The sequence below is a fragment of the Rosa chinensis genome, chromosome 7 (assembly GCF_002994745.2).
Source record: "Rosa chinensis cultivar Old Blush chromosome 7, RchiOBHm-V2, whole genome shotgun sequence".
In the NCBI taxonomy this organism is placed as follows: Eukaryota; Viridiplantae; Streptophyta; class Magnoliopsida; order Rosales; family Rosaceae; genus Rosa; species Rosa chinensis.
The window spans coordinates 37961490-37985994 of record NC_037094.1 but is presented as its reverse complement, the minus strand read 5'-3'; the positions used below and the strand labels follow the sequence as shown (position 1 = coordinate 37985994).

Below are 24505 nucleotides of genomic sequence, written 5' to 3'. Positions count from 1 at the left end.
GGAGAAGCTCGAGGTCAATTTCGATAATTTCACCGTCACCAAAGCCAACGACCATGCCAAGCCTCTCGATTGAGCAGTCGAAGTTCTCCACCGAGTGGTGCAATAAGAATTCTCCCTAGACTCGTAGCAGAATCTAACTAATCCCAAGTATCTGTGGCTGATCAAGCCCAGAGCTACAGCCAAATTTCCAGAATCCTACTCCCAGGGTTTTTTTTCGGTGAGTTTAAGAAGCGATGAGGTTGTTCGGGAGTCTAAAGGGGGGTTTTTGGTGCAGAATTGCAATGAGGGCTCGAAGGAAGTAGTGGTGGTGGTTCAAGAAGAGAAATGAGAGAAAGTTGGGTTTAGGAGAGGAAGGGCGGTGTTGATTTGATAGGGAGGGAGGAAGAAGAAGAAGAGGAGGAAGAAGAAGAAGAGAAGGAAAAAACAAAGAATGAGAAGGGAAATGTCTAGAGAGAAGTAGAAGAGAAGGAAGGAAAAAAAAATCGGGCCCTTCGAAATTTTTCTTTTTGTAAAATGCAGGATAGGAATTAAACCGGGTCTGACTCAATTCGATCCCAACCTAGACAAATTTAGTAAATTAACCAAAAAAAAAATTAGAACAGAACTGATTGAACCGGTCAGTCCAAGCCAATTTTCGAGCCTCTTTGCCCAACCCTGTGTCAGGACTCATTCCTAACTGCTTTAAAATGATGTATCCTTGCCCCGTTGAGGGGTATCATTTGAATGAAAAATAGTTTAAATTTAATTGTTTTCACCTTTTTAAGTAGTTTTTATTTATGGTAAAATTAGAAAAAATAACCGCCGCACAGAAAAAACAGAGAACGTGCTTGGTGCTTCGAAGGCTTGTGATGTTCCGTCTGGCGGTGCGTCGTTGTGACGTCGCTGGCCAGCCCTGTACAGTAGATAGGTTCGCCGGAGAGGTTGATCGACATAGGCTAGAGCAATTCGGAGGGGTTGGGCTGCGGGCAATGGTTGGTACCGATCTTCTTAGATTCGATCTCCGATCACGCGTGTGCTTAAACTCAAATTGTTGCTTGATGGTCGATCACCGGCGAGTGGGTCGATGGTCGCCAGACTGGAAGTCATCTGCAATGTTGTTCGTCGTCGTTACGAAGGATTCGTGGAGACATGATGGGTGGATGAATTCCGGACCTGAAGTACGCTCTGGATCCGATTTGGATATGCTGTGGTTCGTGGTCAGGCCACCCTCATTTGCCGGAATTCATTGTCGATCGCAGCATGCTGATCTGGCAGCGGTTCTGACCCGCACGGGCTGGGTCGGCAGGCTGCTGCCATTCGTTGCAAGGATAACGACAAACTGGTTTGGGTTTTTGTCTTTGGGCCTTTGTTGGCGGGCTGCTAGTGTTCTATTATTTAATGTTTACATCTGGAATTTAGGTATTATAAGTATTGTTGCTAATTTCAGTCCTTGTATGTTTGTTTTTCAGATAAATTTATGCCATTCTCTGGTAGAATTAGGTGGGATTTATCCCGGCTTGCACGTTAAGTGTGCCTTGTCTGCCTTGGTGAGGAGATGTGTCGTAGTTGACTGGACGCAACCTCTTAGTGACAGCATGAAACAGAGTGCCATCAGTCTTAGTTCCGATTGGCAACATAGTGAGACAGCTGATTTTATTTGTCAACTACTGATCCTCTTCGTGAGAGTAATCTTGCCAGTCTGTCCCCATAAAGCAAATGCAGTTGCCAAAGGTGCAACCATTGCTATTTGGTACATGTTAGGGTACATTATATTTGTAGAGGTTCTTGCTATTATTGCGAGACATTCTCTTGACGCTAATTATAAGTTGGGGTTAAGGCACCACGTCCCCCCATGTATCATTCTGTTTCATTAATCAAGGCTTAAGGACAGCCACATCGCCTTTTTTTATATTTTATTTTATGACACCTTTTTAAGTAGTTGATCGGTTGATCCTAAAACGAGACTTTGCTCTATCTTTTCTGAACGGTTCGGATTCAATAACATGGAGAAACGGGGATATTAGTATGCGAGAGCAGAAGATCCCAGTACAGTGGAGGAGTGTACGAGAGGTGACCCACCACTGTTGATTCATTCATTCAATGACCGACTCATCGTCAGAATCATCCTCCACTCTCTATAGACAATGTTTCACACTCTCAGATTGAGCACCAGGTCCTCCCTCACACGACTAATCGCCGCCGCCGGCACAAGCGCCACCGCAACCACCGGAATCTCCGTATCCGGAAGAGTTGCTGTCACTGCTAGTGGTGGTGGTGGTGGTGGTGGTGCAGAAGCAGCACAACCCCAGCAGCGGCGGCACAAGTGCAGTGAAGTCGGAGGAGGAGGAGAGTACGAGAACATAAGGGCGGACGTGAACTGTCCCCGATGCTCGAAGCAAATGGCGGTCCTGTTCTCGACCCGACCGCTGTCGATTACGGGCCGAGAGACGGGGGTTTACCAGGCCGTGAATCTGTGCCCCAATTGCAACACCGCCTTCTATTTCAGGCCATCCAAGCTCCTCCCTTTGCAAGGCACTTTCGTCGAGATTGGCAGGCTTAAGGCGCCGCCCACTCATGCCTCCCCTCATTCCACTTCCAATTCCAATTCCGATTCCGGTTCCGGTTCCGGCCAGAAAGACCTCTTGACTCCCAAGGAGATATGTAAGGCTCTTGATGACTTTGTCATCGGCCAAGAAAGAGCCAAAAAGGTTTGGATTTTCAAACTTTGATATACGTTAGTGTTCGTTTTTCATTCTTCATTCTAATGCAATGCATGCTGCTGCGTCTTTTTGACAGGTGCTTTCGGTTGCGGTTTATAACCACTACAAAAGAATACGGCATTCTTCCCAACAGAGAAGGTTAGTTCGAACTTGGATATCGTTATTGTTGAGATGGATGTCCACCTGTGTTGATTGACTTTGCTATCGGAATACCAGGTCCGGTGTAGATTCAGTTGATTGTAAGCCTCACAGTGTTGATACTGATTCTGTTGAGTTGGAGAAGAGCAATGTATTATTGATGGGTCCCACTGGTTCAGGTAGAATCACCATTATTTTTGTGACAAGTTCCAGTTTTACATAGAATTTTATCCTCATTTCATTATTTTTTTTTATTTCGACCAAGGATAGGGAAGACTTTACTTGCAAAAACACTAGCCCGTGTTGTGAATGTTCCATTTGCCATTGCTGATGCAACAACATTAACACAGGCAAGTTGCACTGTTCAATATTATTTTGCAAATGATGTTCTCAGCTTCTTCATCCTATTATTTTTACGGCTATCATTTCCCTGAAAAAGAAGCATTAAATGTTGTTGGGAATCTTGTATCCTTTGTAATTGGCAAAGGGGAATCAGTGTTTGAGTATTAGAATGTACAAATGAGGATAGATCATACAGGCAGACATAGATTTAGAAGGATCTCATATAAAAATCCAAACATCTGCTTCTGTTTCTCAACCTTAAAAGGTTATCGCCTCTCTAATTAATGATGTGTGTGTGTTCGTGAAGGCTCCTGTGACCCACCACACAGGCTTTTTCCGTGTTCTACCGGATGTCCTAAAGAGCTCTAAAGCATTGGCTCACTTAGCGCTCCTACACTTTGTACTCACTGTCATTCAAAGTAAACTTTAGAAGTATCCCTTGTGGGATCAAAAATACTGGATTTAAAGTTCCTTTTTCATTACCATAATTGTACCAACTTGAAAGAGACTTGTGGAGTAAGCAAGAAAATTAAAGGGGAAAAGGAAATTGTTAGTATTTTGACAGCAAAAGGACTTCAAGCTTAGGTGATTTTAGTACACTGATTTAATGCAAGAAACATTTAAAATCATGCTTTACTGTTCTCATGATCTTGAAATTTCATTCTTGCGTTGATGACCTGATAAGGGCTGTATTTCATACTAGTTCTGTTGCATGGAAAGGTTCACTGATTCTCTCTTTCTCCCCCCTATATGCAGGCAGGTTATGTTGGAGAAGATGTGGAATCAATATTGTATAGACTTCTTACGGTATGGTTGATGATCTCATGTGTTTCTTATACAATCATTGAAAATGTGCATTTCTACCTCTGTGATCTTCTAACTATAATACAATCTGATTATTTCAATTTGTTTAGGAAGCTGAGTTTGATGTGGAAGCGGCTCAGAAAGGGATTGTCTACATTGATGAAGTTGATAAGATAATAAAGAAGGTCTGGTAAAAAGATAAGGATTAAATCAAATGATTTTGTCATTTTTTCCTCAGTTATAATAATACAGGTGCTCTTTTTACAGGCTGAGAGCTTAAATATTGGCCGAGATGTGTCTGGAGAGGGCGTCCAACAGGCATTGCTGAAAATGTTGGAAGGAACCGTAAGCAAACCATCTATAGTTTAAGTTAATCTGTCAGCATTATCCCTGTTCCACTATCACTTGTGAACATAAACATGAAGGGATTGCTAGCTTAATTCCTGTTGTACCTTCTTAGATTAAGTTTATTTATAACTGCCATAAATCTAGAAAGCAGTCGTTTTTGTTTTCTTAATTGATCCACAGTGGCAATCATTTTTGTAATTTGTATAACACTACTATGGATACTTTACCAAATACTTTCTTTTTCTACTTTAAAGAACTGCACAATTGAAGCATTCCTGCATGCTTATAGTGGAATTTCTTGTTTCTCCAGTGGTATTAGTTTGTGGTATTGCCTGTACTAATACTTGTGCGCTATTGAGTCTGTAAATTTGAAGTATCTACTTTGTACTCATTTGAGACTTGCAAGTCTCTCTCTCTCTCTCTGGCTTTTTTTTTTCTTTGGAGCCAAAGAAACACAGAACAACTGAGGACAAGTAGTCCTCAAAACAACCTAGGCGATGAACAACAAGAACAAAAGAGCTAAAAAACTGATTTTTTAAGACACTACAGTTCTCCAGTCTAACAATAAGGCTGATAAGGGGCAAGTCTCCTTTGTAAAATACCTTCTTGCAGTAAAACTTGAGCTGCATATTTCATTTTCAGTTTTTATGTAGTCCTCCAGCTCTGTAATGATCTTAACATCTGTCATTTAATGGACCTCTAGTTGATTATTTCAGTGCAGAAGTCTGTATGTAGAAGTCTTTGTAATGATACCATTTGTGTTAATTTGATATCATACCATTGGAATAGATTGCATCTGCATATGCATTGAGCAAAACACATATGATACATTTCTAATTTCTGTGAGCGGGCCCGGGCTCTTTTCAACTGGTCTAGGGCCCCCTCGATTAGTTCTTCTAAATTTTGAATATCCTGAAGAAATGCAGGGAAAATTACAATACTAATTCCTTAGTATTGTATGTGATTGCTGATAATGATTTTTACTTAAATATCGTTCAGAGACATCAGTTATGATGCTCTCATATGGTTCTCAGGTTGTGAACTCATTATATAGGAATCATATTCTCTTCTCTTCAAAATTAAACTATTAAAGTTATTTCCTTTTTTTTCGCTGACCCTCAGGTAGTTAATGTTCCTGATAAAGGAGCTCGGAAGCATCCTCGTGGTGATAGTATACAGGTATTTAATGTCTCTGCTCATTTCCGCTACATCCTCATTTTAGAGGGTTTTTTCAGGGGAGTGGTTATCACGCTCCCCTAATCCTCCTGTGAAACAGAAAGTTTGATACTGTTCATTTAATCATACATTTTGGACTTGGAAGTCTGACTACTGCAAGAGTCGGTGTTCAAAAATGTCGGCATCCCATTCCAGTACATCCATTTACTTTATTCTGAATTTTGGCAGATGGATACAAAGGATATCCTTTTCATATGTGGTGGGGCTTTTGTTGGTTTGGAGAAGACTATTTCAGAAAGGTAATGCACTCAGAAATTATTTGATTGCATATTTCTACTTTGAAGGAGCTTCAGAGGTGCAAATCTTTTCTTCTTCCAGACACCAAGATTCTTCCATTGGATTTGGAGCACCAGTTCGTGCAAATATGAGGTCCAGTGGATTGACTGATGCCATAGTGACCTCATCCTTGTTGGAATCTGTGAGAACGAAAACTCAGCATAGTCTAGGAAATTGTATATTCCATCATTACTTTATGGCTGTTCGTTCTGGGGCTGTGCATTATCAATTTCTTCACTTGAGATTTCCTTCTTTATCTTCCACACAAATTTATATTCTAATTGCTTTTGCACTGGATTTTAATAATTCTAATGTTCCGTAGGTAGAAAGTGGAGATCTTATTGCTTATGGCCTGATACCTGAATTTGTTGGGCGCTTTCCTATTTTAGTGAGTTTGTCATCTTTAAACGAGGATCAACTTGTTCAGGTGTGCTTATGTTTTCTATAGTATCTAATCCTATTGTTTCTTTTCTTTTCTTTTTTTTGAATGGAAAGATGAATTTTAATTATAACTGGCGAATTGAAGTGAGTTGAGGACGCTTAACCTCCAACCAAGAGTGGCCATTGTAGACTCCATGCGGCCTGACAAACTATGGGTGGCCTTGTTAAAAACTCTAGGACATAATTCCACTAACAGACCAACAATTATGAGCTTTAATCCGATTATTGTCATCTTATTTTTTAGTTGTTATTTATTGTACTACTTCTATGTATGCTCAATGTTCTTCTATGTATACAAGTACTGAATATGATGGCTACTCCCATTTTTAGTAGAATGAAATAAAAATTAATATTAAAAATTATATTTTGTAAAAGTCATTTTAAAACTAGAAGATAAAAATTCCTACTCCTTTGATAGTAGAAATTAACAAGGTATAGTTGACTGCACTTTTACTTTTACTTGTTATTAATGATATTGAAAGATTTTTATATTTTGTCTTAGGTCCTCACAGAACCTAAAAATGCTCTTGGTAAGCAGTACAAGATGATGTTTGACATGAACAATGTAAGCTTTTGAACCATTGCATCTTGCAGTCACAAAAATTTCACTTCCATATCTTCCATTAGTTGTTTATTTTTCTTTTTTCCTGCAAGACTTGATAATCTTAGTGTGTAACTTCTTATTTTGTATGACATTTTTCAGGTCAAATTACATTTTACTGACGATGCACTGAGATTGATTGCAAGGAAGGCAATGGCAAAGAACACTGGTGCTCGAGGTTTGAGAGCCATATTGGAGAATATTCTTACAGAAGCAATGTTCGAGGTAAATAGACATCTGTTAGTCATTGCAGTGTCTATGAAAAATTTACATGGATTTTATGCTTCTCAGCTGTTCAGGGATGGTATTGATTACATTCAAGCCAATTATCACGTAGGGACACTATTTCTTAATCTGCAGTAGGGATTAACTGATCAATTTTTTGCCCATACTAGAGAAGTTAGAAACCCCAGCGATGTTACTCCCTGTTTTACACTGGTGGTTGTATCACCCTTCTCTGTGATGTGAGGCGATATAGACTTGCTTAATCCCTCCCCATTCAATGAAATTGGTAACTTATATTTGAATGGGTGAAAAGAAAAAACAGCTGGGGTTTGCCCATTAAACCCCAGCTTATATAGACTTTCTTACTCCCTTACCCATCAAATAATAAAGTTTGTACATTATATATTCAGTCCTTATCCTGGGTTCAGTATTTAGGTTATGAAACTAGCTTGTTATCATTATGTGCAGGTTCCAGACATCAAGACAGAAACCAATAGTATACATGCAGTTCTGGTTGATGAAGAAGCTGTTGGGTCAGTGGATGCTCCAGGACGAGGAGCAAAAATTCTTAGTGGTGAAGGCATAGTGGAGCAATTTCTTCATGAAACAAAGTCAAGAAAGCACATGGTATGCTTCTCTGAAGCCCCTCTGTCTCAGGAAACTTATCGTGTTGTAGATTACTTTTTTTTTTCTTTTCTCATTCTTGTTCTGCTTGATTAGTTGTTATTGTTCCCTTACACTTTCTCAGGAAATTAGTAAAATCCACAAATATTTGGACAGCTGACTTTAACAGTAGAATATCATTGTTAGACCAAGTGAATGAGTTATGCCATTCTTCCCAAACCTAGGGTTAAAAGAGTAACAAACATAATAGAATTAGGTCAAAGGTATCTTAAGAATAAATAAATGATTTGAGCAATATGTTTTATTTTTTTATTGGTCAGAGACTTCATTCACACCATTTTTCTTTTTGTATGTTATCAGAGTATGAGAATTTTGAAAATGATTTTGAGTAAAGCTAAAGTGCTAAACCAAGTGACAATGATAGCAATATAAAAGTATTCCACCCATGCCATGTTACTTGTAGTGATAATGCTTTTTAACAGCTTAAAGAGAGAAACCAACTCCATATGCTTTCATAACAGCATAGTGTAGTACTTTTGTTAAAATGTGGTATACTGTTTGAATAGTGGCTAAGCCTGAACTTGCAGGGAAAGCAGGGGCCTGCTGAAGGCGAATGTTCGCAAGAAGTTTTGGAGCTTCAATCAAGAGCCTTAGGTTTATGATATCTCTGTTGCAATGTATGAAATATATGCGCATATAAATATAGCAGTTAGAAAATGAACTCTTGGTTTGCCTTCCAACACAAGTGAGCAGCTATTGTCTGCCTTGTGCTACCAAGACCAATAATTCGCTGTACAGCTGTTTTAGAATTGTGACTGGCTTTGGCACTCAAAGCATATTATTGCGTTTCCGCAGAACTACAGATGTTGCTTGAATGTTGCTATTAGTATCCTAGTGAATGTCTGGAGTTTTAAAAGTGCTTCTAACTACTGAGTTTATTGCCAAATTGCTCCGAGGAAAGTACTAGGTTAATTAGCACTCAAAGTTACAGGTCCTAGTTCCTCACACTAGGACCATTTCCCTCTACAAGTATCAACATGTCTGTAGAATGGCTGGAACAAATCGCAACAAAACATAAAATAAATAGATATGTTTCCTTAACTAGTATATTGGTGCTGGACAAATTGATCTTTCTATAACTTAAGAGAGCAACTTCATGAACAAGCTTATAAGAATGATTAGGGTGTCTAGGAAGATTAGAACATCTTCAGAACTCCCTGACAAAGGGGGTTGAACAAAAGGATGATCTAAATTTTCAATATCTTGCCTAGACAGAAGAAGGATCATTCATTCAAAAATAATAATAATAATTCCCCTACAATCCATCTTAGATATCAATTCGCCAGGACGAGAGGCTTACAAACATCTCCAACAAGTTGCATCCACCAGTTGTTCAAGTTCATTAGGATTTCCATCCTTGCTTAGCTAAAGCTGCACTATTAATGGGTTTGTTGAAAACCATCCACCTGTGGTTAGATTCTTCTAATTTTTTTGCCCCTCAATGACTCATTAGACTAGAAAAGAAAATGAGAATAAAAATGAGGCAATTGCAGGTACTGCCGTACTGGTCTCCTTGAAAATATCTGGTTAGTCCAGACAAGCCTCAATATTTTTTCAAGAAAAGCAAGACTACTAGTCTACCACACACTACCCCTCTACCAGTCAATTTTATCTGTTTATTGTTGTTGGGTCACCTGGATGCAGCCATGCAGAGTATACTGCATTCAATTTTGAATTCCTCAAGCACAAGTCAAGCACAATTTTTCATTCCATTGTTCTGTCACTATCTACTGCACATATAGTTTGCCCACTAAAAGATGAATATCAAACAACACAAAAAAGGGCGGAGGCGCATAAGCCATTGTACTTTGACTACAAAATTTTTAGTCCAGTTAACTGTGGTGAAAGCCAGCTCCATTTGATATATATATATGAAATGAATGTACAATGACAAGGCAGATTTTGAATGCTCTCGAGGAGTTCTCACCATATCAGAGAGTTTGTATACTTTTTGTATCTATTCTGCAGTTTTGTAAATCACCAGTGCTGTTGGCGCGACCCAAATTATGCTGTTGAGCAGATAGCCGGGGCCTTAGCTGCAAACCATTTGAGGAACAAAAATCAGCAAGAAAGTACAAAGCAAACAAACTGAGATATAGAACGGATGTTGCAGAATCTTCTTTGGATATAAACAAATGAACTTCAAACCATGCAGCATTACATAAATGTATTAGATATGCGAGAAATTCACTACCACAAATGTACTGACCATTGACTCTTCATATAGCCACACTTCAAGATAAAAAATTCTTTTAATTTCGCTACGTGGTTTATTATTCCATTGAAAGCTTTTCCCATATCTTCAAATGGTTTATGGAGAATCTACTCCAAATGCTTGCTGGTCAGACTGGGTACCCAAAGGTAAGTACAGGAGGACAAATATTTTCTTTTCTTTGGGACACAACTTAGTCATTGTATCATATCAATACACGGCAATGTGTATTTTCTTTCAGTTGCATATGATGTCATGCACTCATGTGTCATTTCTTTACATTTTTCTTTGTTCTGCATTCAGTATTCAGTTCCCTATCTTATCGATGGGGAAGGAAAATAAATTATCTCAAATTTATTATCTCTTCAGTAATGACTTTGTTGCATAATTGATAACAATAATAAACTTGGTTTATACAAAAGATAGACCAGGAACAATAAGAATATAATTTAGTACAGAAAAAGAGATATTTGAACCAAGAGAGCAACCATAACTGCACCGGTAATGTGTTAAAATTAGCTCATACTGAAGAAATTAAAATATGTTGGGTGCATCGGAAAAAGGGGCAGAGTTATCTGGCAATGAAGTTAAGTGGAAGTGACTAAAACATACCGTCTCAACATACTTCAGTTGCTTTAGAACTTGATCTGTTTCCAATTCCTGAGGCAGACACAAATGAGAAGAGATTAAATTAGATAAAAATAATAAAATTCCAATACCAACAACACGAAAAAAAACAATAATAAATAAATAGCATGATAGGGATAACAAAATAAAATGGATGTGTAAGCAATGCAACATAAAACTTATTTGACGACAATACAAAAGTGAATTTCTTTATACCATCTATTTATTTGTTAAATATATATTTTTTCTTTAACTACACACAAGTCCCTAATCCTGAAGAGGCAGAGATGTGTGTGCAGGTGAGTGTGCTTCTTCGTATAAGAGCTTCATAATATGACATGAATATTGAACTACAACTATCTAATATAGACATATGATGACTGCAAATGATATGAATACCTGAGGCACATTACAATCAGCATGGCTTGGATCCCACAGAACAGAGCAGAAGCACTCCCAGTCATTAGTTTGGACTTCAAAAAGAGGAGCCCTGCTTTATGAAATTATCTCAGTATGTTAAATATCTCATAGATATAACAGAACTTTAAACCACTCGTTTCCATCACATATCAAATTACTAATCCAAATTTTTTTAGTAATTATTTACTTCGATGGTGTTTTTTATTTTTAAGATAACATTTATTTTATACAAATAAGATCAAGTACGAAAGAGAACGAGAAGCCCTCAGAGCTTAAAAAAATTCAAAACAAATACACTAATCATGTTAGTGCAGCTGTCCAATTAGCAGTAAGGCTGAAAGGGAAAATTTTCTAAACTCTAAGGTGACTGATGCCCATAGAACAGACCAGAAATACACTTGAACACAAAGCTCTTCCACACACAAACCAGGAAAGTCTTCGAAAATCTTCCTATTCTGCTCTTGCCAAATGACCTAAAAAAAAGCCAACGTTCTTCAACTCCACCAGGCTTTAGCTTTCATAACCCTGCCGACACACTTAAAGAGATACTTAACAGCTTGTAGCGACCAACTTACACTTATCAACTCAGATGGTTGTCACTGTGGAATTATACAGGGTTCAAAAGAACACAGAGCTAATAAATAAATCAGATTTCTCTAAGTAAATGCTTTTCTTTTGGACAATGTATTTACGTAGAAAAGTTCCCACAGCCACCCAAGTAGAGGAGTTCATGATCTAAGCACTTCAAGGACAATCTCTTTTGAACAATGTATTCACTTCAAATAGCCTCAAATGGACTTCTTGTTCATCTCCTCTTTCTAACCTTAAACCTCTTATTTAATCACCATTTAGTACCTCTCAAGAACAACTTTTTGCAGTTACAATAATTGAAATCTTCAGTTTTCTGTGTTTGAACTTAGCCAGTTCTTGTACTTCGCATTGATCATGCCAATTATTTCTCTCCTTTTCTTACATGAAAATTTGAACATATGTTCTCCACCCTCATCCTTTCATACCATATTATTTAAGCTATGACCCAAAAGCTTTTGTGCCCTACTGTAAAGATTGATAAATTTTTAATGACTTGTACCTGATACTCTTTTGACTTCTGTATCTGTGCCCAATTATTTAAGAAGTAATCTAGAAATGACTTTATCTCTGTTATTACCCAAACAGCTTCATATAGACACAGATTTTCGTACATCACAACTCAAATCATCAGGCCAAGACTACATAAAAACACCACAAACATCCCTGAGAAAGGGACTGCAAATACAAGAATAATAGAAACCCCGAGAGGCAGAGCACAAAGCCCCACCCACCCAACAGAGACCCGAAAACACTACCCAAGACAGACTGAACAAACCATCCCCCTAGACCAAGGAGAGTAGGGCTGCTTCAACTTTGTTCAATCTCCCAGTTTGTAAAATATCAATGGAAAAGATCAGATTATCTGGTGATTAAGTTTACAATTATCACTTCCATTCATTCATATCAGTATCAAGGTAACTTCTCAATATACTACATGTGATTCAATCCTTATTACTAGAAAATTTTCCAACCAAAAATATCAAGCATCCTTATGAATTCCAATTAAATAGAAATATAAGAGTAGATAAATCACCTGCGCCACTTTCCACATCTTATTCCATTTTCAGGATCAACAACTTCTCGGCATTGGATCCAGTTACTTATAGAGTTAATTTTTGAGGGTTTGCTGGAATTCAACTCCTACAAAGAAAAGATGTGTCAGTACTTGATGAAATTTCCAAACCCCCCATCCCAAATCGAAATGTGGACTACAAATTAGCAGACACATCGAGGCCTTACATGCAGTCTAGCATACTCCGAAGGATGTAATTCCAACGGTTCACCAATGCCATCACTGTATCAAATGACAATAACAAAAGCTGTAACTTGCAACACGTGAAAAGAAAACAAGGATACAGAGAAAGGAAGATGATGAAATAAATTTATGTTCTACAACATGCATGGAAACAAAGTTTCCCACACAGAACTTTATGCGGGCCAACCAACATACAATTGAGCACAAAGACAGAAAGATAGGCAAGAACTTTCCAACCTATTGTGCCTAACTAATTTGCAAGATTTATTTTATTTTATTTTTTCGTATGAGAGATTGTTAATAAAAAAATGTGGAAAGATGAAAAATGGGTGTTTTTTTTTTTTTTTCAAACCAATTCACCTGTAATTTAGAATGAAAAGAAGAGACACTGTGGACGAAGGCAGTGTACAGAACAAACATACTTTTCAATATTACTTTTCAGAAACGGAGAAATGAAGTACAGAATGAACATACTTGTTTATTGGACCTGACCAGTCATCAACTTCCGCTTGAAAACCTTTGCCAACCCGAACACTAGTTCTATATGGCTCAGTGTCTCTCAGCATCAATAGTATGGGATTCACCTCATCCTTAGATGACGCACTCCTACTCATGACACTAGTGATATTCGGAAATTTTCTAGTAACTCTGTCTTTTAGAATTGTATGTTTCTCTCTCAAGCAGGAATGACAGAACCATTCATCTATAGGTACCTTCTTTATTCGTGGCTGGCAGCATGACATGTGAAATGCCTCTTCACAATTATCACAAATCAGCATTTTCAGAGCGGTTTCTGAACGATTACAAATTTTGCATGACCGTCGACAGCTCTTGCTGCTACTGGTATTAATGTCATCAGCAGAACCACAGCTCCTAGTTATCCGAACTTCCCCGAGCAGCCCATGGGTTCTGAGAATAGAGATGCAGAGATCCTTTTCAGACAGATCTCCCACAGCTTCCATAACGATTGCACTAGAAGAGGAGCAATCAGCTGTTTCATCTACTTCAGTCTTATTGGAGGTGGAAACATTCTCCATATTTGATTTTGATGACGAGCAACTATCGTTTACACTGTCTACCTCTAAACCTTTTGGAACACTAGCTTTAGTTGCTTCATTAGAAATTAATTCCTCATCAACAGAAAACCCATGAAAAGACTTTGATTTTATAACAGCAGATGCTCTATTGCATAAACATGGTCCATTCTGATCCCCTTTTTGAGAATGAACATATGCCTTACCAGCAAGTGAAGGAGCATCAGAATGTATAAACGAAAGGCAATCACCAGTTCTCGGGTCTCGTAACTTCTTCCTCTTGTATACAAGATTAGGTGCAGTACTTTCAGACATTATACTAATCGCTGACAGTTCCCCTTTTTGAGAATGAACATATTGATCCTTACCAGCAAGTGAAGGAGCATCAGAATGTATAAACGAAAGGCAATCACCAGTTCTCGGGTTTTTCACATCACATGCTGATAGTATGGTGACAGAATTTTCTTGTAAATTCCTCCTCTTGTATACAAGATTAGGTGCAGTACTTTCAGACATTAAACTAGTTGCTGACAGTTCCCCTTTTTGAGAATGAACATATTGGTCCTTACCAGCAAGTGAAGGAGTATCAGAATGTATACACGAAAGGCAATCACCAGTTCTTGGGTATTTCACATCACATGCTGAAAGTATGGTCTCAGAGTTTTCTTGTAACTTCCTCCTCTTGTATACAAGATCAGGTGCAGAACTTTCAGACATTAAACTAATTGCTGACAGCTGGGAAGAGCTTCTTGGAAAAACTAAGTTGTTTGAATCCTCAGCATTCTTTTTTTCCTCTGAAGATAGTTGAGCATCTCTGCAACTGCAACGATCATCGCATTTTGTACACATCTGCCAAGTTTCAGCACCAGGCATCCAATCACATAAGACATCTTGTAACCCAAAGTTAGATAGACAAAATAGAGCAGCTTCAATTGAACTGGAAAGGAAAGTTTCTATCAACATTTTGACCTGAAACAAACTCACTTATATATGTTGCTTTAAAGTCCCAAACCAAATGAGACGCTTATTCCCTCTCTCATATGTTATGTTCTCTCCATCTTACTGCTTCAACCTTTCATCCAACAAGGAAATGGTCAATCAAACATCCATCATACATTTCCTGCTGATTCTTAGATGCCCATCTTTCTTACATCGTAGAACTCAGATTCGTTACGTTTAAGGAAAACTACTGACACAGAAACTATGTAAATGATAAAAAAAAAATACGGAAGTGTGGACTGTAAAGTAGATAAATACATTCAATGACAATTCTATTAGAACTTTGTTAACCCTAATCACAAAAAAGACATGTTAACCCTAATCATAGGCCATGTTTGCAGAATTGAACAATTCCTAACCGGGGTGGATGGGGAAATCGATATAACTCGAAAGAACTACCTGAGATTCAACAAGGTCTCTCTTTGTATTCTCTTTTATATCAAAAGTAAAGCAACTAGTGCATTAGATCAAACCCAGAAGAGATCCCTATTCCAAAATTCAACAATAAATGACATTACTGGATTGCAATTAATCGAATGAAATAGTAGGGAAGAGTAAGGCGAGATTAATACCATGAATGCCCAACACATGCAAGAAGACGACGACTCTGCCGTTTGTTCAAGAGTTGGAATCAGAAACAGGACAGTTTCAGAGGCGACATTGGAAGACAAGACCAACTTGGGTTTACCCAAAACAAACAAAACACACTGGGAGATGGGTTTTATGGCTTTAAAGCCTTTTTTTTTTTCTTTTTCTTTTCATTATTAATTTTCTTTATATAATCAAATCTAATTCAATAAATTTTATTCTTTTAATTTTTTTTTTCTATTATTGGAGGATTGGGAGAGGGGGAGTCAATTTCGAACTTTGTTTGGTCCTATTTTTTTCCGGCTAAATGATGATATGCACTCCAAAGTTCTTCGACTAGTAGACTTATCATCAATAAACATTGTGTTAGAGAAAATGTATGTGTGCCACTACACTTAATTTGTCTTCATTTCCACAACTTTTATTCCTTAATTATACGGTTTGAGAAAATTCAACCGACAACACATCAACGACTTTATGAAGAATGGCTAAATTAACTTTACACTGGTTGAAGTATGCTTTTGGACTACGACCAATATAATCAATACTTGAAGATTATCCACTTTGTGAGATATTCACAAATTGCCATGAGAACTTCATCTATGAGTTGTTTATCCATAGATATACAGTAATGGGAATATGAGTTTTTTCAATAAATTTCCAAAAATTCCTACATAACTTGCATGAACGATCCATAATTCATCATTTATGAAATTTTGCATTTGAATCAATCATATTGATATATTGATTGATCTAACTACCATCTTTACTTTCAAGCTTTACTTAAAAAAACAATGGTAAAGTCGTCCCATCACTACGTCAATAAACTTATCAGATGACAGAATGATTGTTTTCTGTTGTCTAAATAATTTTAACGACAGAATGAAAAAATTATGTTGTCTGAATATAGTGTATATCATTGTGAATCAGTTTTCTGAAAAAGGTTCTATTTCAGACAACAGATTTATGTTGTGCATTACATTTGTTTGGAAAGGGTTATGTTTCAGACAACAGATTTCTGTTGTGCATTGAACTGACTTTGGTTTTTTTTCCCCTCCTTTCAGTTTGGTTTTTTGGCACAACGTAAAGATATATCCGTCTAACACTTAAAAAATTTTTGGCCCGACAAATTTATCAAACTGAAAGAAACCTAAAAACCTTCTCTCAGCTTGCTCTCACTCTCAAACCCACTCCTCTCTTGCTCTCGCTTTCATTCTCTCACCCAACAGAAATGTTCGAACTGAAAACCCAATCCAACATAATTTCTTCGAATCTGACATGGAAGTTGAAAACCCATAATCATCTCAACCATCTCACCTCGCAAACTAGAAAACCCCATTCCAGCCAAACGATGTCGATCTCAATCTCAATCCGTATCTTGGTCTCAGTCTGAGTTCGCATCTATCACTGGTAATCCCCTTGGTTAAGTGTTAATAGATTTAAGCTTTTTGTTGGATTGGGTATTTAGGGTTTTCTCGATTAAGTGTTCATCTCACTTTGCCTGTAACGTCCCGTATCTTAATTTACCCGTTTACTAGTCATTTGGACAGTAAACGACAACTATTTTCACTTTTACTATCGGTTCGATATTTTAAGTGGCCCTAAAAGTTGACTTTTTGTTCGGGTCAAAATTTGAGAAAATTTCCTTCATGAAAGTTGTAGAGGACGTTAAACCGAGCGCGTGCATATGTGGTACGTAAAAATCGGAGTTTGTATGTGAAAGTTATAGCCTAAATACTAAAGTTACTATATACCAGGGTAAGTTTCCATTTCGGGAAACCTACCCCCGAGATTTCTCTCTGCTTCCCTCTTCCCCCGCGTCGCTCACCATTCTTCTTTTTCCGATTTCTTCGCCGTCCGGCGTCCGATTGACGTGATTCCAGTTGTCCTTGAACCGTCTCTTCCTCCTCTATACGATGGTATCAGTGGGTATTGGTGATTTGGCCGAAAAACCCCGAATTTATGCAATCATTGTTACTGTAGCAATTTGCTTCTCCGGTGAAATTCTCCAGTTTTCGGCTATCTCCGGCGGTGAAATTGGTTCTATTAGGAGCGCCTCGAGTCACTGATCATCTTCCCTCAAGACTTCTAGCTGAAATTTCCACGTTTGGAAGGTGAATTTGAAGGATTTCCAAATTGGTGGGTTTGGAGATTTCCGGGTTTGTGTTCATCGGCAAAATTGGAGCACTTCAAGGTATTTTCTCACTTGGTCACAGTTATGAAAAATGCTTAGAATGTTGAGATGATTATGTGGTTGAAATTTGGTGGCCGGAGGAGGAGTTGGCCGCGCATGAACAGTGTCACGTGTGAACAGTGCGGTGAGTGAACAGTGGTGGCGTTTAAACAGTAATTTAAATTCTTTTTTTTTTTGGCCAGTTAAATCCTATAATTTTTGTAGAGGTTGAATATGTGAATTTGGTTGGAATTGGAGAAGTTTTTAATCGGTTATGAATTTCTGGAAATTTAGGATTTCAATTATCGATTTACGAGAATCCGACCGTCGGATATCTCTCGGTTCTGACTTGGAACCTTTAAGATAACGAATTGGTATTAGTGGTAGAATGTGGGTTGAATCCGAGAAGAATTGGAGAGATGATTTATGAGGATTCGATTTTGAGAATCGTATTTAATTAGAATAGTTATTCACGGAATATATTTGTGTACAGGGCGACGTACCGAGCTATTGCTCGACGAAGGAACTCGTACGCGTGAACGCCTAAATAGTACTGTGAGTGGACTTTTGTTTTTAAATAATGATGCATGCATTTATTTCTTAAAGTAATGCTCTAGTTATTTATCATATTACATTTTGAGCATATAATTGTTTTCGGATTTCTGATTTCGATTTATCTCGAGGAACTACTTTCATTGATGAGTTTCATGAAGTGATTACGATTTATTCCGGTTGTGATTTTTGGATATTAATTTTGTTATGCCCGGATTCGAAACTTTGAATTATGTTGTTTTTCAACAAAGTATTTTCCATGGTATTTTCCAAAATGAAATATTAGTTCATTATTGAACTTCCTTGCTTATTCATCATTGACCCGAGAATATTTTTGGCGTGTGGGACACGCCGTTGGTTTATTTATATTTCTTATTTATTGATCGACTTTCGGATTTGGCATTGGGAATGTCTTGATGATGATCTTGGAATTGGTTTTGTTTCGATTTATGGAGATTATGTTTTATTATTATTCTCTCCTATTTATTTTTGAACTTGAGATTATCTTGGCGTGTGGGACACGTCGTTGGAAATTCATTTGCGAGAGTTGGGGAAGCTTTATGGATTTATGTGGTTTTCGGATTTTCTTTTGCCATACTTTGGGTGACTATTATCATTGCTAGCATTGATCTTCCGCCTTTGTGGCGAGGTGATGGGATCACCGAAGCCCGTCCGCCTTTGTGGCGCTGGTTACTGTCTCTGTGACAGTAATGCTGAAGCCCAGTATCCTAATCGCTACACTTAGTGGCGTGTGGGTATATAACGGGAGTATATGGGAGTACTTTAGCCTGGGAGGCTATCACCCGAGCCTGGGAGGCTCATTCGTATGACTATTTTCTTCCCCTACTTTTATATTACTTCTGGGCTAGCGGGGTCTAGTCCGATGATACGATACTCAGCAGGTTTGAATTACAGTTTCCAGTTTCCTGGTTTAAAGAAATATGTTTTATAAACGTTGCATGCATCGAAGTTTTATAAATTTAAATAAATGCGGGAATGTATTACAACTTTACTTCTTTTAAATTATTTAGCTAGTTGTTTATTTTTGTCCACTCACACTAACGTGTTTTCAATACTTTTTCCCTAGGCCCTTCGGTTTCAAATGCCCAGTTTGTAGGCGAAATTAGTTAAGGTCGGGCGTACATGGAATTGAGGCATAGTCAACAGTATGTCTTCCGCGTTTTCCTTTGAATTAGGTTTTCCTTGTTTACCATTTTTATTAGAATTGCTCTGATTACCTGTGGGATTAATGTTGTTAAGTTGAGTTTTGTGTATTGTGAATTAGAAGATGTTGTGATTTGGGGAGCAGGGTGACTCCAGGAGAATAAGGATGGGTAATTTAGAAGAGTAAATTTCTTTTCTCCAGGTTTTGGGTAGTCCATTTTAGGGGAAGTTCTGCCAAATTTTTGGAAGAATTTTCTTCTAAGGTGGACCCCGCAGGGCCACTTCGGATTTCAGGGTGAAATCCGGGGGGCGGGTCCTGTCATTGCCTAGCTAGGCGATTGCATTGGGTAGCAGCACAAGCGATTCAGGCGGAGGCTGTTATCTCTTTAATCCAAAATAAGAAGAGGAAAGTTCAAGGGCAAGCCCACGGGTCACTGCGACTTCTCCACTCACGAAGAGATGGTAATTCAATCTCTCTCTCATTATTTCACTTTTCCTCTATTTCTATATCTATTTGCAAGGTCTCAGTTGCTTGGTGTTTTCTCCACTCATGAAGAGATGGGTATTCAATAGATGAATTTGTAAATGTTTTGTGTATTCTAATTTTGAATTTGGGGTCTTCATCTAAAAGCTCGTACTTCTTTCACTTAAATTTTGTTCCTTTAATGAAGTTTGGTCCAGTAAAGCAGTGAAGATAAGTTATAGGCTTCTGGTAGTGATTTGGCTTGAAATCTGGTAGTGATTTTGATTCGCAGCAGTCAATTTGAAGGTATTGGAGTTCGATTCGCAGCAGGCCATTTGAAGGTATGATTCCAATTGATTTCATTATAAATCTGGGTTTGAGTTGTTCCGTTTGGACAATCATATAGAGTAAGTGTCTATGCTTTTCTGGGGAATCTTTGTGGGGTATTCCAGCTGCTATCCTTTTACTGATGAATGGGAAACCTCCGATCTATATGAAGTTCCTCTTTGTTTCTGCCAATGAAAAAGTGGAAAAAGTTTTATCTGGTCATTATAGTATATCATTATAAATTAGTTGCTGGGTTGATTTTCAGGTGATTTGTTTAGTTGCTGGGTTGGATTTCATTTAGAATTTGTCAACAGTATGACTGTTGGTAATGTATGAACTATTTTGATTATCAGGCAAACTTGATTAAGTTTTGATAATTGAGTTGTGGAGAGCATGAAATGTTGGTAATGTAGCCATTAAGAGTTTAATATACTAGTCGGAGTTCGATCGTGAGTATTAGATTTTGCTCAAATGTATTAGGAGAATCCATGATTGGGAGTGCTTGTCATTTGGCCTTTTCTATTTCGTTAAGAAACTGAAAATAAAATAATTTTAACAACTTGCATCATCCTACTCCAGCCAAAAGTTAAAGCAGTTTCAATGCTGGGAAATCACTTGTTGGAACAACATAGTGGACATCATTGTTAGGTCTCCCATCAAATCTTTGATCGTATTCAGCTGTGCTTTGAAATGGTGTCATTCAATGGTCTTTTTGAATTGCGATTAGATTGTGGATTTTGATTTAGCCATAAGTTGCAAAGCTAGGTTTCCGAGTTTTGAAAATAGCCCTTAGAAAAGATGGATTGGTGGAGGAACTTTATGTTGACCTTGCTTTCTAGTTTTAGTACTATTTCAATGTCTGTGTCTTCTTAATTAAAGTTTGTGTGATTGAATTGGGTTGGTACAGGTTCCCCTTCTTAGTGGAGCGTTCTGCACATGTACTTGGCATTTCTTTTATAACACTGAGTCTCTTGAAGTAAGATCATGTTTAGTGTAGCCGTAACTATGGTCACAGAGTCTACAAGGAAATATTTGCCTAGTCTCTTGCTTGCATGATGGCCGCTGTGCTCTTGTTCTCTCTTTCTCTAGTGTCTCTTTCTCGCTCTCCCTTTGAAAGATATGACCGCCTTGAAGGCATGTGTGAATTTGTTCTATTAGAGAGACTGTTACTCAATATAGTTATTATGGAAGAGAACAAGAAAAGGCCAATATGGGTGGGCATGGAATAATTGCAGATTTTGCTTTATATGTATTTTCTGTCCTGCTTGTTTTTATGCATCACATGCATTACTCGACTCCCTGGTTGGTTGTTTTCATGCATCACATGCTTCCTTATGTATTAGTTATTGTGTGTCTTGGTTTCTTTATGTGGGTTCTTTAAGAATGTATTTATGCTTTGTGATTTTGAGTTTACTCATACGGGCTTGCAAAAGCTTACTGGGTTTGTTGTGTGGCAACCCGCTGTACCATTCAAACGGTGTATGAGTTAATCCTGCAGGTCAGGATAATCGTGGCTGAAGCGGTAGCGGCATCCTTGCAGCTTTACGGTAGGAAGCCATTTTTGTGACTTTACCGTTGATAAGGACTTTCGTTGTGTAGTTAGCTCTGAGGAGCATTTACGTTTATTTTGTTGTTGACAATTTAATTCGTAAGATTTTGTAATATATGACTCTACGGAGCGGGTCAATATTGACATAGTGGGTTCAGGGCATCAATATGTATTTAGTTTAAGGGAAAAAATGTTTCCAGGTTTTTGTTATTGATAACTGAACGATCACGCATGTATAATTATGAGATTATATATCGATTTTTATTTGTGTTAAAAATCAGGGGCGTGACAGTTCTTGTATGCAGGTCTATTTGATACTTGACAAATTTAGTCTTGTTGGAAAGCTTCAAGAAACAAACAAGGTGAGATTATTTGATCTACCCTACAATCTTTCCGCATTTATTTTTTTTCAAGTTAAAGATATAAGTGACTTAAATCATAAATTGACTTTGTCTAAAATGAATTCAGGAATTATGAGATCATGTAGTGTTTCTAATTTGCTTTGTCTAAAATGGTCTTCTTTGCTAACAAAGAATATTAATATTCTTGATAGATCTGGGAAATGTATAATTCCAGGAAAGTATGCAACTGAAAAATATATGGTATACAAAATGTGTTAAAGTTCCTAACAGATATGTATTTTCCTCTTAGTTTAAGTATATATCAAAATCTACAATGCGAACAAGAATAAGAAAGGGAAGAAATTAATCCAATGAAAAAATTTTGCTGTAAGTTGATAGAGAGATTTGAAGTATCTCAGCCTCTTAATGTTTTACGTAGCAAGTAGTTCTTCTGATATGGTGCCTTGTGTTATTTTCAGGGCATTCCTGAGCAAAATGGTGGCAAGAGTTGTGGTTATTGGAACATGTGTTACTTGAACGAGATAGTGGAAGACACGAATTTGGAGTTTACTATTAAGGTATTTCAGCAGCTTCCAATACCATAATATACTTTATTTCATGGTTTAATAAATATAATCTTCATATATCATATATACTATGGTGTTTTTTTTTTTTTTTTTGCAGTGGGATAGAAGAACAAATCTTGTTTACACAGAAAAAGATATTGATGAAGTTCGGACTGAATGAGCAAAGCATGTTATGAAGTTTGCACAAGTGTAGTGCGCACAAAGAGTGTCTGTGGTATATGCGTAGTTAGGGCTAGCTGTTTTTGTGCATATTGACATTAAATGCATAGCTAGATTATGGAGGGTTTTTTTGCCTAACTAATATGATCAACTTTTGCCTTTATTGATCATATTTTGACCTCCTAATAGATTACTCAACTTTTAGATTGAGTGCATGAGAATTGTTGTATCCAAATAGGTAGGGGATTGAGATTTGGCTTATGTACTCAGTATAGTCTTTTTTTGACACACCGTTACCCATATCCAAATGAAGCTTCACCGGTCTGTACCCGATACCAGGTGTTGTATATTCTGCAATCGGACTCTAGTCTGTCTATATTGACACACCAATTACATCTGTTTCACTTATCTAACCAAATATCTGGTAATTGGACACTGGTCTGTCTATTTTGTTTAACATCTTAGGTTGTTTTGGATCAAATAGAATTTGGAAAATTGTTATTACACTATTTGTGTTTTGATTCCTTAGAGTATTTGGCTGCCATTTTGATTTCCATTTATTATCCAATTGTTATTACACTATTTAGTTTTTCTTTGATAGTCAATAATTAGGAAAGGCTAGCATAAAGGAATCTTAGAGAACTTTTTCATTGAGTGGCTACTACTTCTCTATATTAGTGTCAAATTGAAAGATTGCTTGTTCAAACAAAGTAGCTCTTTAGATTATGGTCAACATATTTGGTTTGTGAGAATCATGTTAGGTGTTGGACATGGTACTTTATAACAATTGTTTGTTTAGTACTAAGCATGTTTTATCTTTAGATGGGAAAGAAGAAATCCACCAATACTGAAACTGAGGGATCTGGAAAACCAAAAGCCACATGGCCTGATGAGATAATAGCTATGTTTTGTTATATAACTGTTAAGGAAGTGGCCAAGGGAAACAGGTCCGGTACACATTTTGATAAAAAGGGATGGTCAAATGTTGTGTTAGCCTTTAAGGAGTTAACCGGAAGGGATTATGATAAAAAGCAATTGAAAATTAAATGGAATTCGCTTAAAAATGATTGGAAATTGTGGAGTTCGCTGTTGCATAAGGAAACTGGTATTGGATAGGATTCGGCTAGGAAGACTATCAATGCACCTGCTGAATGGTGGGAAATCAAAATTCAGGTGTGTTTTTCCTTCTCTGCTTGTGTTTTTAACTTTCGGTTGCTAGAAACCTTTGTGATCTATATTTTGTGATAAGTAACTCCTTTATTATCTTCTTATTTTGTAGATCAATCTAGAGTATTGCAAATTTTGTAATGTAGGAGTTAGTCCTAACTTGATGGCTGTTTATGATAACATGTTCAAAGGTAGCACAGCCCTAGGTCACAATGTCATGATTCCCTCAGCTACTATAGATATTGAAGAGGTTGTGGAGGATTATGAGCATAATTTAATTTTTGGAGATGATGAAGAGGGAAAAAGAGAACAAATGTGGAGCGCCAAACAGAGGCTGATAAAGAAAAAATGGAAAATGAGTTATGGGAGGGCCAAAGGGGAAGAAAGAAAAGGTGGGAGGTGCGGCGAAATTGTCTAAACAAATCAGTCATCTTGTTGATGTAGTCGAAAGTAGGAGTTCAGCCACATCTATCCATGATAATGGTACCTCACAAGGAACTAGT

General features: G+C 37.5%; 2 protein-coding genes and 1 long non-coding RNA gene across 4 annotated transcripts; 2 read left to right on the top strand and 1 right to left on the bottom strand.

Annotated features, from left to right (window-relative positions):
- Positions 1 to 1994: 1994 nt before the first annotated feature.
- LOC112176419 (CLP protease regulatory subunit CLPX2, mitochondrial) lies at positions 1995 to 8650 on the top strand. Of its 2 annotated transcripts, none has more exons than XM_024314334.2 (15): positions 1995 to 2687; positions 2776 to 2837; positions 2916 to 3016; positions 3108 to 3187; positions 3936 to 3986; positions 4094 to 4163; positions 4249 to 4328; positions 5454 to 5510; positions 5736 to 5806; positions 5886 to 5985; positions 6166 to 6270; positions 6787 to 6849; positions 6988 to 7110; positions 7579 to 7737; positions 8322 to 8650. In XM_024314334.2, the coding sequence occupies exons 1-15, from the start codon at positions 2124 to 2126 to the stop codon at positions 8394 to 8396; spliced, it is 1761 nt and encodes a 586-aa protein (XP_024170102.1). In that variant the 5' UTR covers positions 1995 to 2123; the 3' UTR covers positions 8397 to 8650. The 2 variants fall into 2 exon arrangements, with proteins under 2 accessions (XP_024170102.1, XP_024170101.1); XM_024314333.2 differs by having other exon boundaries at positions 1997 to 2687; positions 4094 to 4168; positions 4251 to 4328.
- A 981-nt stretch (positions 8651 to 9631) lies between these two features.
- Positions 9632 to 15651, bottom strand: LOC112176418. Its single transcript, XM_024314332.2, has 7 exons — positions 15505 to 15651; positions 13374 to 14782; positions 12884 to 12938; positions 12678 to 12784; positions 11033 to 11123; positions 10619 to 10666; positions 9632 to 9830 (listed from the first exon to the last, which is right to left on the bottom strand). Exons 1-7 carry the CDS (start codon positions 15520 to 15522, stop codon positions 9726 to 9728), a joined length of 1833 nt encoding a protein of 610 aa, XP_024170100.1. The 5' UTR covers positions 15523 to 15651; the 3' UTR covers positions 9632 to 9725.
- Positions 15652 to 19459: 3808 nt separating this feature from the next.
- Positions 19460 to 23161, top strand: LOC112176368. The gene is made up of 6 exons (XR_002926907.2): positions 19460 to 19871; positions 20081 to 20213; positions 21698 to 21746; positions 22054 to 22110; positions 22569 to 22667; positions 22774 to 23161. It is a non-coding gene; the product is annotated as an uncharacterized LOC112176368 (long non-coding RNA).
- Positions 23162 to 24505: the final 1344 nt, after the last annotated feature.